The sequence below is a fragment of the Meriones unguiculatus genome, chromosome 2 (assembly GCF_030254825.1).
Source record: "Meriones unguiculatus strain TT.TT164.6M chromosome 2, Bangor_MerUng_6.1, whole genome shotgun sequence".
Taxonomy (NCBI): Eukaryota; Metazoa; Chordata; class Mammalia; order Rodentia; family Muridae; genus Meriones; species Meriones unguiculatus.
In genome coordinates this window covers 96,307,555-96,322,321 of record NC_083350.1, presented here as the reverse complement: position 1 = coordinate 96,322,321, position 14,767 = coordinate 96,307,555, and the positions used below count along the sequence as shown (strand labels likewise).

Below are 14,767 nucleotides of genomic sequence, written 5' to 3'. Positions count from 1 at the left end.
GCAAAATGACAGTTATGAAGTAGCAACGAAAGTAACTTTATGGTGGGGGGAGGTGCACAACAATGAGGAATGGTATTAAAGGGTTGCAGCGTTAGGAAGGTCGAGGACCCCTGGCTTAGCGCATCCCAGAGTGAGCGAATGAGTGCTGGAGGTTAGTTAGCATCCCCACCCCCGGAATAAGAACCTGCCTGTGGTCTCTGCAGGAATTAGCTGTTCCGGTCGTCCATGATGGCGGCGCCCTTCTGGCTTTCGTCTGCGGTGTGGCATACACACTCCTGCAAACCATCATCTCCTACAAATCGTGTCCCCAGTGGAACACCATGGCCACGTGCCATGTCCGGATGGCCATCTCTGCGGTTTCCTGCGCAGCTGTGGTCCCCAGTATCCTTTTCATGCGTGGATTGTAAACGTACGCAAGGAGGGAGGAAGATTGTCCTACTTCCGGCCGGAGCAGTCGCTAGACTAGGGGCTGCTGGAGTGTGGGGGCTTGCAGTAGGGAGACAGATCCCTGAGTACGGTGTAGGTAAATGGGGGTCCATAGACAGGGAACCAGTAGGGGTCACTGGGTGTTCTTGCACGGGACATTTCAGGGAAAAGAGACACCCTGCGGGATGCTGAAGGAGGAGGATGACTCAGAAAACAAGAGAGATCATACCAACAATGAGGAAATTGATTAATAGACCTGGGGTCGCTGTTGACAGCATGACTGACCAAAACAACCTAAGGGGAAGGCTTTATTTTGGTTCAGTGTTTCTGAGACTTCAGCCCACGGTTGCTGGGGCCCGTGTGCTCAGGCAGAAGATGATGGCAATCAGAGCATGTTGGGACAGAATTTCTTCACCTCATTATGAACAGGAAAGAAGGCAAGAGATAGAGGGGAGGAAGGGAGATAGGGAAGGAAGAGAAACAGGAAGAGGCGTCGGGGGAAGGGCTCAGGGACTTGATTCTCCCAGTCCTGGCCCAAGGACTGCCCTGTGTTTCCCCACACCAGTCCCCAACCCTTAGCCCCCACCCCCACCCCCCAGCCCCATCTGCTTTTCCCCCCATAGGTCTCAGCTTTTAAAGTTTCTAGAATCTTCCCCAGTACTGTTGCCATCTGGGGCCAAGCCCCCAGTAGACACAATGAAGCTTTGGTGGTGGGATGGAGATATTTTATATCTGTCTTAGTTACCTTTCTGTTGCTTTGAAAAGACGCTATGATCAAGGCAATTTATAGAAGAAAGGGTTTGTTTGGGCTCACAGTTTCAGAGGGTTAGAGTCCATGACTGTCATGGGGTGGGGACTGTGGCAGCAGGCAGGCAGACAGGTTCACATGGCACTGGAGCAGTAGCTGAGCATTTGCATCTTGGTCCACAGTGATGAGGCAGAGGAAGGTAACTGGGAATGGCACAGGCTTTTGAAACTTCAAAGCTCCCTCCCCCCCCCCACTTCTGACAAGACCATGTCACCGGATCCTTCCCAAACAGTTCCACTAACTGAGAACCAAACATTCAAATACATGAGACGAAGGGGGCCATTCTCACGCAAACCACTGTATTAACCTTAACCAGGATCTAGTTCAATTGACTTTATATTCTATATTTATATTCTATATTTATATTCTAATTAAATTGTTCTTTATATTGAAGTGGGCCCAGGAGAAGGTTAAGGATCCAGACTGCATAGTTGAGCAAAGGATCTTTGTCACAGTGGTCCAGCAAATTTGATGTTCCCCCTTCACCCTTGTTCCTGAAGCCATTCCAAGTGTCTAAAACTTTTCAGAAGAGCAAATAAAAGTGGACTCCACTATGGAAGCATTAGATTCAAACATGCTTTGTGGGAAAAGAGTGAAGGGGGATAGAAAAAAAAGCAAGGGAGTCTGTTTACTTTCCTTCGCATGGGTCAGTTTCAAAAGCCAAATGCAAATATTGAATTTTTTTTGTAGTGCTTGGTTAAAGACATCAAATATTGGCCTTGTAATTAAAGAAATAGCTTTGTAGCATGCCAAGAGTCCAGACTCCATGCCTCTGGGGACGGGGCAGTTTGACTTACCTGTACTAAGGATTTCATTTTACTTCTGTCACTTATGATCACGTCAACCCAAAATACAATTAGCCTTTTTGTAGTCACTGTCTTGTTTTCAATATGAAATTCACTTCTTTTCTAATTTAGCAATGAGACAAGAAGGTAATGAGCATTCAATCATGCTTATACATTTTGATCTAAAGGGAATGAAAGTGGGGCACAGTGGCACATGCCTGTAATTCTAGCACTTGAGGCATAGGCAGGAGGACCAGCCAGGGCTGGTGGGACTGGTGTCCTAAGAAATACCCTGTCCTTTAATCCCAGCACTCAGGAGGCAGAGGCAGGCTGAGTTCAAGGCCCGCCTGGTCTCCATCGTGAGTTCCAGGACAGCCAGAGCTAGACATGAAACCCTGTCTCAGAAAACCAAGCAAACGAAATGAATTGAAATGAAACGAAGGCAAAGCCTTTTTTCCTCCTGTGGGGTTGCCTTGTCCAGCCTTGATAGGAGGGCATCTACCTTGTCTTACTGTATGTGGTTTTGTCCGGTTTGGTTGTTATCTCTTGGAGGTCTGCTCCTTTCTAAAGAGGGGCAGTGGATTTGGGGGAGGTGGAGTTAGGAGAGTGGAGGGAGGGGGAAACTGTAGTTGGGGTGCACTGTATGAGAGAATAATCTATTTTCATTAAAAATAAAGAAATTGAAGTATTCTCTCCTCAGCCCTCCTTTCCTTCCTCTCTCTCTCTCTCTCTCTCTGTTTGAGAACAGGGTCTCGTTATAGGCTGGCCGGTATCCAACCTGTTTCAGCCTGTCAAGTGCTGGGATTTCAGGTGTGTGTGATCACACCTGGCTCACTTTATTTCTTTAATGAAGTATTTAAAACAAGAAAATAACCTGATATGGTATTTCAAGGGTGGAAAATTCTCCATCTTATGTCAGATTGCAGGAAGAAAGAAATAGAGGCCAGGTAGTGGTCAGTTTCAGGATGTATCATGCCCTTCTAAACTTGAGCTCTGTGTTTCTCTCCTAAACTAGAAATTATACCAAATTGGCTAAATATGCAATTTTGCTCTTGTTTTTAGTTCTCATTTTGAGATAGAGTTCTACTCTGTAGCTCAGGCTGGCCACAGACTTGTGGTAATCTTTTCTGCCTTAGTCTCCTGAGTGCTGGGATTACAGTCATGTGCCACCCAGCTGGCTTTCTCCTCCAGGTCGTGGGGAAATTTTTAATTATAAAATTTACACTCAGGGAGGAACTAAGCCTCTGAGAAATTTACTAACAGACAGCATGCCTTTGTTCTAAGGCAATTCCCTCCCCATTTCTTTGTCCTGTTAATAGTTTGAAAGATGCTCATACTGTCTCTCAAAACAGAGTTCCTTAACTCTTTAGCTTGTGTTGACTGTAAGATGTATAAATAAGTTGTATCTTTCTTTGCTTCCAGCTCCTAGAGGCTAAGCTCTCAATACAAAACCAGAGAGTCACAGCCCAAAGGGACGTTTTGGCCTCAGTTTCCCACCCTAGCATTTCCATTTCTAGGAGGTTCATATTCTTAGCCAAGCCAAAGGGTCAGAGACCAAAACAGAAGCAGGTTGTATGTCTGTCCCTGCAACAAACTAACCTGAATCAATTCAGCAAGATGCCTCGTGAAAAAGTCTCTGCCTCAAGCTTTTCTGTGGTTTTTCTGGAAAAACATTAAAGGCTCCTTGAAATGCCCATTTCTGCTTAATATTTCTGTGACATGAAACAGCCTCATTGATTACTGAAGAAACTGAGCCACTGAGTGAGGCCCGATCCTTCTGCCTTTCTTTTTCTTTCCTTCCCTCCCTCCTCAGAGGGTTTTTCTGAGTAGCCTTGTCTGTCCTAGACTCACTTTGTGAAGATGGTCTCTGTCTCAAAGATCTGCCTCTGTCTCCTGAGTGTGGGATTTAAGTTGTGTGCTGCCAACGCCTGGTTGTAAGGCCAGTCATCTCATGTCAGGTTTCTAATTTTCTCCCACTTAACTGGCCTATCTTTCCTCAACTTCTAAAGCTTTCAAAAACTTCACAGAAGCAACGCGTGATGGCAGTAGTACAAACCTGACTGAAAAAGGAAGGAAGGGGAGGAAGGGAGGAAAGAAAGCGAAACAGGCTAGAGAAAATGGTGGCGTGGTCCTTTAATTCCAGCACTTGAGAGGCAGAGGCAGGTGGATCTGAGTTGAAGGCCAGCCTGGTCCATAGACCGTTCCAGGACAGCTAGAGTTACATAGTGAGACACTGCTCACACTCCTTCCCCTTACCAAAAACAGACAAGCAAATAAACAAAAATGAAAAAGAAAGAAAGGGTGGAGAAGGAAGGACCTTAACAGGGCTCCTGAGGCCTATGGTCTGAGACTTCCTGTTGCCTCATTGTGACACATGTGTTGCCTCAGGCATGCTGTCTTCTTCTGCTTTTGCCTAGCCTTATCCCAGGGGCTGTCTTAGAGCTGGGTTTATTGGTCCATCACCGTAACTATGTGACTTTTGGCATACTTGAAATAATGGCTAGCCCAAATTGAGGTCTTCGGTAAATGTAGAACACTTGATAGGAAAAAAAGGAATGTAGTTGAGTAAATGGCTTCATTAGTTCCTTCTCCTTCTCCTTTGCTTTTGTTGTGGGAAGAGGGGAGGGAGGGAGAGAGGGGACTTACTCATTGTGTAGTCTAGGCTAGCTTCAAGTTATCAAGTCTCCTCTCCAAATGCTGGGGTTACTGATGTGAGGACTACACTACGCTTGCACGAATAATTCTGTATTTTATTATACAGTAAAATGATATTGTCAATATTTTGTTAGTATTTTAAAATTCTGTGTGTGCGTGTATGTGTGTACAGGCGCCCACAGAGATCAGAAGAGGCACCACATCCCCTGGAACTGTGGCTTATAGGCAGTTGTTAGCTGCTCACCGTGCTTGCTAGGAACCAAACTCATGTCCTCTGAAGAAACTCTTTACAATGAGACATTTCTGTTTCATCACCATTCATATTATTTGATGGATTAGGTTAAATCAGATATATGCTACCTATCAGCATATAAGATAACATCAAATGATGTGGTATTTTAGTGTTGGATTTTTTTCATTTGTGTAGCCTTGGCTATCCTGGACTCGTTCAGTAGACCAGGCTGGCCTCCAACTCAGAGATCTTTTTGTCTGCCTCTACCTCTCCAAGTGCTGGGATTACAGGTATGTGCCACCATCTCCTGGCTTTTGAATTTATTATTATTAATTTCATTTATTTCAAGTTTAGTGGCCTTTTTTGTTTTGTTTGTTTGTTTGTTTTTGAGACAGGGTTTCTCTGTGCAGCCCTGGCTGTCCTTGAACTTCCTTTGTAGACGAGTGTGGCCAAGAACTCTCAGAGATCTGCCTGCCTCTACCTCCTGAGCTTTGGGATTAAAAGTGTGCACCATCACCCCCCCCCCCCTTTTTTTTTCCAAGACAGGGTTTCTCTGTATAGCTGTGGCTATCCTAGACTCACTTTGTAGACCAGGCTGGCCTTGAACTCATGGCGATCCGCCTGCCTCTGCCTCCCCAGTGCTGGGATTACAGGCGTGTGCCACTACGTTTGTAGTTTTTAAAAACATGGCTACTAACAAGTTTAAACTTACACATATAGTTCTTTGGGGATGGGGCTGCTTTAGAGATGTCTTCAAATTTCATAACTCATATAAAGCTGAACTCTGTGATATAATCCCTGGCATCCCAATGCCAGGGCATACTGAATTAATGTTTTGTTTTTTCACCAGAGCCATTGCTGTTCTAACGGGACTTTAATAGTTCTGGTGCTGAGACTAAGTCTGTTTAGCTGATCTCCTCATGTACTCACAGCCAGTGTGGTGCTGGGCACACTGAGGAGGGGACTGAAGAGTAAATAGATGTGAGAATTAATGGGCTTTGGAATGGGTGGAGGCAGAGCTACAGTCACTAGATGGTCCAGGGATTGTCTATGCTTGCGGCTGCTTTTATTCCGAGAGAGCAAGACGTGTTAAGCTTTGCAGAATATGAAGGCAGGGGCCAGGAGTGGAGGATATGCCTTTGCCTTCAGCAGAGAAGACTCAGCACTTTAGCCTGAGTCCCCATATTTTTAAAAACAGACTTCCTATTTTCCCATCGTTCCCCCAACCTTTAAGTTTAACCCTGCCTGTGTGAGGCAGTCGTGCCCAGGGAAGGCAGGGCTTTCTGTGGCTGGCATCCCTCTTGGCTCTGTAATTCTTAGTCAGGAGGAAGGAGGCTCCCCTTCTGTCCAAAAGTCTGTTTCTAAAAGCTAATAGATTGAATTAGAAAAATAGCTTATTTTTTTCTTTATAATTGTTATGTGTTTGGGTGCTTTGCCTGCATGGATGGGTGTCAGAGCAGCAGGTACCTGAGGGGTCCACAGATGCCAGAGAGGGTATTAGAGCCTTTGGAACTGGAATTACAGTTAGCTATGTACAGATGTGTGTTCTGGGAATTGGAACGTGGGTCCTCTGCAAGAGCAGCCAGTGCTCTTAACTACTGAGCCATCTTTCCAGCCCTTTGATAGCTTATTTTTTTATATGAAATGAAACTCTGTCTTGAAAAACAACAACAAAAAACCAAAAAAACCCCAAACCAAAACAACAATAATGGCAAACCTGTCTTGGATTCCCGTGTCAGCCAGTTAGGCCAGCTTTAAGCAGCTTGCTTGGGTGGAACACCCAGAAATGTCAGGTTGAACTGAATGTAGCCACAGGTTAGAATTCTACCGTATACACCAGTGTCTTAGTCACTGTTTTATTGCTGTGAAGAAACACCATGACAGGAACAACTCTCAAAAGCACTTAATTAGGGTCTGGCTTACAGTTTGAGGGGCTTAGCCCCGTACTATGACGGCACCAGGAGCATGGTAGCAGGCAGGTATGGTGCTGGAGAAGTAACCAAGAGCTCTGTCCTGATCCATAGGCTGAAAGAGAAAAACGCTGGGCTGCCTGTGGGCTTTTGAAACCTCAAAACCCACCCTGAGTGCCAGGCTTCCTCTAACAAGACCACATCTCCGACTCTTTCTAATACTATCAAAGAAGGCCACCCCCAGGTGACCAAGCATTCAAATCTATATGCGCCTGTGGGGACACATTCAGACCACTTATTCAGACCACTGCAGCACCCACAAAAGCCCTGCTACGGAATAACTGCACTTCTGTGCTCTATCTTACTGATTTATGTATTTGCGTAGTGGTCCTGGGCCCTGCGCATGTCAGGCAGGCATTGTGCACCCCGGCTGGACCTTAGCTACTATCGTGATTGAAGGTCTGAGACTATAAGATGTTCGTAGAGCTGGTTGGATTGTAGAAATGTTGTGTTTAAGGAATGTGTAACGATTACTCTAACAGTCGTCTTAATAGTAAAGGACCCATTTCCTTCTTCTGCTTCCTTAACAATCTCTTAAAAGTGATTGCCTGTGCTTCGCTAATTTCTATAACGAAGCTGGAATGGAATCCAAAAGAAAAGGTAACTGTTTCCCTCTCAGTATGTAGTTGCCGATCCCAGGTCTGTGACAGGGCGGCTGGTGAATCCTAGGAAGGGACACTTTTTTCTTAAGGTGGGCTGGAAAACATGGAGTCACTGTGACATGGAATTGGCTTACTATTGCATGTGATAATTAGCTGCAAAAGGCAGCCTGGAAGCAGGCTTAGTTATAGGTACAACTGGCCATTGTCTGCACTTGATGAATCCAAGGCAGCTGCTGGTCTGCAGACTGGAACAAGCCCTCCAGAGCTGTGCTGGGAGGGAGGAAGCTCCGTGGTGGACACACACAGTTGGGTAATGGCAGGAAAGTGGGATTTGTTGCTGTTTTGGGTTTTCTTAAAAGTGAAAGGTCTTCCTTATTACCCTGACTTGTGTAAATTGGAATGTCTTGATTTTCAGGGAAAGCTGGTCACTTTAGGGATCCACCTTTTTCCTAGTATGTCTCAGTTGACTAGATGATGCTTGGGCCACAGAATAGATGGTAGAGAGTGGTGGGGCCTTTTCAAGGGGGCAAATAGGAGAATGTCTTCGGCCAAAATCAAACCGAAGAGGTGTGGGCCGATGTGAGAACCAGCGCTGCGCAGGGCGGCTCTCAGGCAGCTCTCAGGACAGCAGCCTGTGGGGACGGTCAGGACGGCTCTGGGAAAGCGAGTCCCCAGGGAAGCCTGGGGTTCAGCTCAAACAATGGCTGTCTTTTGCCAAATACAATCCTTTGAAAGTAAGAACAACTTGGCATTGAAGTCCGACGGCATGTTGTGGACCCACAGAAGCAATAGTCAAGTCTCACCATGGGCCAGGGCATGGTATCCCAGAGACCAAGAGAAGGACATTTTTAGTTTTTTGGTTTTTTTGTTTTTCCCCAGACAGGATTTTTCTGTGTAGCCCTTGCTGTCCCGGACTCACTCTGTAGAGCAGGCTAGCCTTGAACTCAGAGATCTGTCTGCTCTGAGCGCTGGGAAAGGCCTGTAAAAAGGACATTTTTGAAAAAGGGAATAGTTGACCATGGCAGATGTAGCTAAGCAGTCCAGGGAGTGAGGGTCCTGAATTTAAGCAGCAATAAGGTCTCTCATGTTTTTAAAAAACCAGTTTCAGTAGAAACAGTGGGTTAGAAGCTGAAGGCAGGCGGTGAGAGGAAGGGGGCATTTGCTGTGATGGGTGGGGCGTGTGCAGAGTGGCTAGAGCAAGTTTTCCAAAAGCACAATTCTGGCACGCAGTGGAAGCCATCAAGACAGCTACAGGGACAATGCTGAAGAAGAGGATGCTCCAGCTAGGATTTCAAAAAGTGCTTCTTTTGAATGGCTCATCAAAAGGTCTGGGTAGTGGGGCAGTAGCCCCAACTAAAGGGTGTTCTCTCCTCTAGCCAAGGACATGGATGCAGTCCGCAGAGGAAACCCAGGGGTACTTCAAGTATCAGCCACTAGGTGACAGTATTTCACCACAAATCAAAATGCGATCAAGGGCTCAGCTGGGCTCAACAAAGCAAAAGGAGCCGGGTAGGGTGGATGGCTCATGCTTGTGATCCCAGGACTCCAAAGGCTGGGGCAGAAGGAGGAGCAGCCTAGGCTACACAGAGATCTTGGCCTTAACAAAAAGAGCACAAACGTATCTAGTGTCTGGTTTTCTCTTTACTGTAGTACTTCTGCTTCTAGAATGAAGTCTACACTGAAAACCCTCAAACTGTCTGGGTACAGCAGTGGTTATACACCACCCTGAACTTCCATGCAATATATTAGAACTTGCCCTGCTCACTGTGTGTGGCGTACGGGAAGGGGTGGTAGTGGTGAGAATTGTAATTCACTGTCATTCATATAGCTAAGTCTGCATTTACATGTCAAGAGGAGAAACTGGGACTCTGGTTCTGAGCTCTCACTATCATATTGCCCCACTTTTAAAAAATGATTTTGTTTAACACACACACACACACACACACACACACACACACAACCCATAGCACATAGGTAGAGATCGGAGGACAGAATTGGCGCTCCATTTCCAGCATGTGGGCTCCAGTAACAGCTCACTAGCTTTGCCTCAGTGCCATCTGCCAGCCTTGCCCTCTACTGAATGTTTATTTTTATGCCTTCATGTATGTATATGCACCATGCACATGCCTGGTGATCTTGCTTGGAGGCAGAAGAGGTTCAGGATTCCCTAGAACCGGAGTTCCAGACAGTTGTGAGCCGCCATGTGGGTGCTGGGAAACAAACCCGATCCTTGCAAGAGCAGCCACTGCTCTTAACCACTGAGCCACCTCTCTGGCCCCTTGCCCTCTGCTGTTGTAAGACATCTTCACTGTCTAAGGATGATCCACTGGCACCAAAAATTAGTGGCCACTGTTTTCTGTCCCTAATTAGACAGACCAGGTTCTCCTCAGTCTTGCCCTGGGGTGAGAACGATAGGTGGGTGTGAGCATCTATAGAGATGCCATTGCAGTCTCACCCAGCCCTTGTGGATGGAAATAAGGCAGAGTGTCACCCTCAAACCAGTCTGTTCTCCTGACATCACAGGCCTTAAACCAAGTGTTTACAGATTGGGTATGTGAGCTGATCAGAATGAAGATGAGGGGAAAAAATCCTTAGAGTTTAAGAGTGCTTTTAACTGAATTTACAGTATTAAAAAAGAAGCAGATGCACACACAAACACACACACACACACACACAGAGAGAGAGAGAGAGAGAGAGAGAGAGAGAGAAGGGCGATACACACAGATCCAGAGAGAGAGAGAGAGAGAGATATTCATGGATGCATTGTGGAAGCCTTTTTACTTCTGAAACAGCACTGACATTATTTTCCTATTTTGTGAAAATGGAGTGGGCTGACAGTCAGTGGTAGATCAGTTTCCTAGTTTATGCAAGGCCCTGGTTAAATCCCTAACACAGCAAATAAACAATAAATAAATAAGATTTTAAAATTAAAATCAAAAGAAGTGGAATGAATTGATGAAACATGGCTTTGATCTTGTCTATTTCAAAACCACCTGTTTCGCTATTTCTCACCTCCAGACACAGGTGAGCTCAAGGTCTTGACTCTGGACATCGATTTTCTCCAAAACAGAGTCACGCAATGGGTGTCTTGCTGTGGGCATTTGCTCTGCAGCTCTATTTTCCTTATTGTGTGAAGCAGAAATCTGGAGTTAATACCCACAGAAACAGAGATAAACCTACTGGGGTGCTGGGTTGGTCTTGTGTGCATGCACACACTCATTCTGGGAGATCCCTGGGGATGCCCACCGGACACTTCTGTGTGCCCTTCAGCTTCGGGGTTCCCAGGGCAGGTCAACAAAACCAGACCCATTCTCACTGGGCTCCAGATTTGCATCATGGTCTCAGCCATTCTGTGGTTCTTAATCTACCTTTTGAAGTTATATAAAGACAAGTGATTGGGTGAGTTTGCATTCTCATCAGCCCTGGGCTTTGAGGAAACTGGTGTTTCCTCGGAGTTACAGTTTATTGGACAGCGTTTTCCTCTGGTCTGATTATCTCATATTTCAGGTGATTTCCTTCACCTGAGCCCCTTTAGGCTAAACTCTGTCTCTTTATTGTCACTGTTAGGATTATGTGTATCACGTAGTGAGCGCCATCTGTGAGTGGACCGTGGCCTTTGGTTTTATTTTCTATTTCCTAACATTCATCCAAGATTTCCGGGTAAGGATTTAATCAGTTCAAATGTCATATGAATTATGATGAATGGGATTAGTGAAAACAGAAAAGTTCTTACAATTTGTGAAACTTTCTTTTACTCTTGTAATGTGTTTGATGGGGAGAGGTGGGTGGGAGCTTGTGAACTACACATTAGTAGCATCTTTCCAAAGGGTGGGGACATGTGTTAGACACAGCTCCAGCCGGTCATTTAACCAATGAAACGTTCATGTTATCTGCCATTCGATGCTCAAAGTCCAGGCTGTGTTCAGGGAAATCTCACTAGTTCCAAAAACCAGAAAATATGACTGTGTAAAAGAAATTGTTGGAAAACATTCCCCAGACCAAGGGAAGGCAAGACCTTAGCATATATGACCACATGGAGGCTCTCATCTTCTAGAATGAATGAGTCATTGGCTAAACTGATATGCAAAGCCAAGAGAATCCATTAGAACCCACGTCAAGCATGGCACAGTAGTGGGGTCACCTCTTAGGGGAGGCAAAGCTTCTACGATATCATGGTTGATTCTGGAACTGTGTCACTCTTTGGTTCCCTCTCCATCTCTGCAGGGAGTCACTTTAAGGATATCCACAGAAATCAATGATAACCTTTGAAAGACCGAGAATCCTGTCTCAGTGAATATCAAGTGGCACAGAGGATGGACAGGCTTGGATGTCACCTGATTGGAACACATTTGTGGCACATCCGGGACTTGAATTTCATTAAGAATTCCTAGTAGTTGTTCTATTTACAAAGGTATGTTTTCTAGAGAATGTATAGCATTGGGGACACTGTAGCAATGTTTTTATACTTTCTAAGGCATGCTATATGAACAGATTCATATGCAGACAAGATGAGGCATTACAGAAAATGAAGGATTATTTTTGAATAGATTCTTTAGACTTTTATGTATGAATGATTTATGAAAATACACTAAGAAAAAAATGTTAAGTTTAGTACTTTTTTCTAAAGAAGTCAAATCAGGGATAGTAATTTATAAGTTTTTTTTTCTTATAAAATACAACGTATTTTTATAAAATACATTTTAATCACAAGAGAGCACTTATACAATTCAATTCATAGTGACTATGTAACCTATTGGTATAGATTTCGTTAATAAGTTGACACTAAAGCACTCTGATTTTTAGTGCATTAAACAAAATGCTTTTATAGTTAAGGCCTCAAAACCATTTACATGCACATTAACCAGCAAATATGGAAGACCTTGGTTTGAAATTTGTCTCCTCATTTGCTGAATTTTCCTCTCCTAGGGAGCTACAGCTTTTTCAGGGAACTAATTCCAGATAGGAGCTCAGCAGGACAGCTTAGAAATGATAAATAACTGCCTTTTAACTTTGACCCAGAAGTGAAACCACTTCCAATTCCCCTGTAAGCCAGTCAAAGAGAACACAGATCCGAGACAGGGAGAAGGAGAGGGCCAGTAGACACTTGTGGGTGCAGGCGCTGTTCATTTGTTCCTTTCAGTGCCTGTGGCCACTGTCCTATGGCACCACAGGGAGGGTGAGTCAGGCCCTTCCCCAAGCTAGGCTTGGAGAGACTACCTTTTCTTCAGTTCACCAACGGCGAAAGAAACACCAGCCATTGTAGAGGAAGAAGTGAAGACCCTCAAGTTCCATGCCTAAGTCTGGGCAAGGGCAGAGCAGCCCATACAGACAGCCTTGGTGAGGGGCACCTGCACAGCGAGGGCCGTGCAGCCTCCTGTGTGCGGCTGAGTCAAGCAGCCACCTCTGCCCTGGTGTCCCATGTCTCCCTATGCGTGTGCCATGGAAACTGACAACCATTTCTAAGTCCACTGTAACTTTCCATGCTGCCACGGGTCCCCACTGTAATCCTGGAACAAAGAGACAGTGACCGCTTGTCATTCTGAAGAGAAACAGGAGCTGGTACCTTTCCTGTGGGCACTGTGGTTGAAGCTATGCCATTCTTTGCTTTGAGCAGGGACCTTGTTGATCCTTCCCAGAATGCACATGGCTCTCTTCCTTCCACTGGTGACCCGGCCCTCCCTCCTTCAGGACAGAACACAAGAGCCTTTGCCAGGGTTAAACACAGTGCCTTCCAGCACACAATAGGTGCTTAATAAATACTCACTGAATATACATTAATGAATGAACAAATCAAGTAATCACTAGGGATGTTTGAGGTGCTATCTAAAGGGTTTATTTACTAGTTATTTTGATGTCAATGGCTATTCTGTATCACCTAGTAACGTTATCCATTTTGCTCTGTGTAGTATACACGTTTCAATTGTTTGGGCTTCATGATTCTTCTGGACAGATACCACAGAAATTGTTACGTGGGCCAGACCTGTCTTGGCAGACCGAGAAGGCCCCAAATTACCCCAAGTCACGTTCTGCAGATACCATGCAGCTTCTAATGCTTCCCCCATTTTGGTATTATTTTTAATTTCTACATATGTGTATATCCTTGGACTTCATACCTGAGAAAGTAAAATAAACTATTTCTTTATTTTAGTAGCTGTCTTTGTTATTATAAACTGTCACGGGGGGCTACTATGACGTATAGTTACCTGGTTTGGTCGCAGACTGGTGGATGTTTGCTGTGAGGGTGTGGCTTCGTCTGGGGAGATGACGCTTGCTGCACATACATAAAGTTGTGGCTTAAACCTCCTGTTTTCTTACATCATGAAGGGGCTATCTGTGAGCATGATTGGCTTATTTTTGTAGATTCTCAAACTGAGAATTTTTTTTAATCAGTCCAGACTCTCAGCGCTACAGGCTTCAGAAACCAATTTTTTCTTTTTTATTTTTTTTAATAACAAGAGCGTTGGGACTCAGGTCACAGAGCTGAACTGGTGTTAGGGACTGCAGATCAAAAGGTACCATTGAGACCCTACCTGCTGCCCTGCTTTCTTCCTGGTCAGTGTTTTCAGGCAGCCTTTCCTCTGGAGGAGTGAAAAGCCTTTTAGGAGCCTGGAAAGCTCAGGCTTGAAACTTCTTGCCCTTCCTTCATTGGTTAGCTCATGCCAAGTGGCCTAGGAAGCCAGAGGGGTCTGCATCATCCAAAACCTCTCCTTTGGTGCTGGATAAAGCTCTCCTCAGAAGAAAGGTTGTAAGAAATAGGCTTTAGCAGGTTAAACAAACAAACAAGAACAACAGCAACACCAAAATGGTAAGTGTAAGCCATTTCAGTAACATGTTTGCCTTTTGTAAACATTGAAGTCAAGGCTCTTATGTTTCTATCCAACCTCTATACAGTTGGATAGGCAATTACCACGTTTTTCAGACTAATACAGAGTGGCCCAGCGACCTGGGCAGAGCTGTTTCCAGCCTGATGGCGACAGACTCCTACCCGGGACCCTGTTTTCCAGATTTCTATTCAACTGAGTCCCTTTGTTTTCCCCTTTAACACTAACAGAGGATTCCACAGAAATTGCAAATTGCATTTTATAAACCAGATTAAGTACATGAGTGCTGAACTGTGTTTGGGTTTCCTAACATCCCTTCCATGTGGCATTTTCTGCTGCTGTTGTTCACTTGGAGACACGCTGGTCTGGTGTTTGGGCCTGGAATGAGGAGAGGGGAGTGGGAGGGAGATAAGTGCTCTCCCGTTCTCCCTCTGCCTGCTTCTGGCAAGCTGGGAAGCCCAGCTGTCT

General features: G+C 45.2%; 1 protein-coding gene across 1 annotated transcript in view; it reads left to right on the top strand.

Moving 5' to 3' along the window:
• Dram1 (DNA damage regulated autophagy modulator 1) overlaps positions 1-13,625 on the top strand; it is a 29,594-nt gene extending 15,969 nt beyond the window's left edge. The window contains exons 4-7 of the mRNA XM_021640067.2: positions 204-381; positions 7,418-7,476; positions 11,046-11,138; positions 11,703-13,625. Coding sequence (XP_021495742.1) covers positions 204-381; positions 7,418-7,476; positions 11,046-11,138; positions 11,703-11,747 — 375 coding nt within the window. The 3' untranslated portion in view covers positions 11,748-13,625. The remainder of the gene's footprint in view (positions 1-203; positions 382-7,417; positions 7,477-11,045; positions 11,139-11,702) is intronic.
• Positions 13,626-14,767: the final 1,142 nt, after the last annotated feature.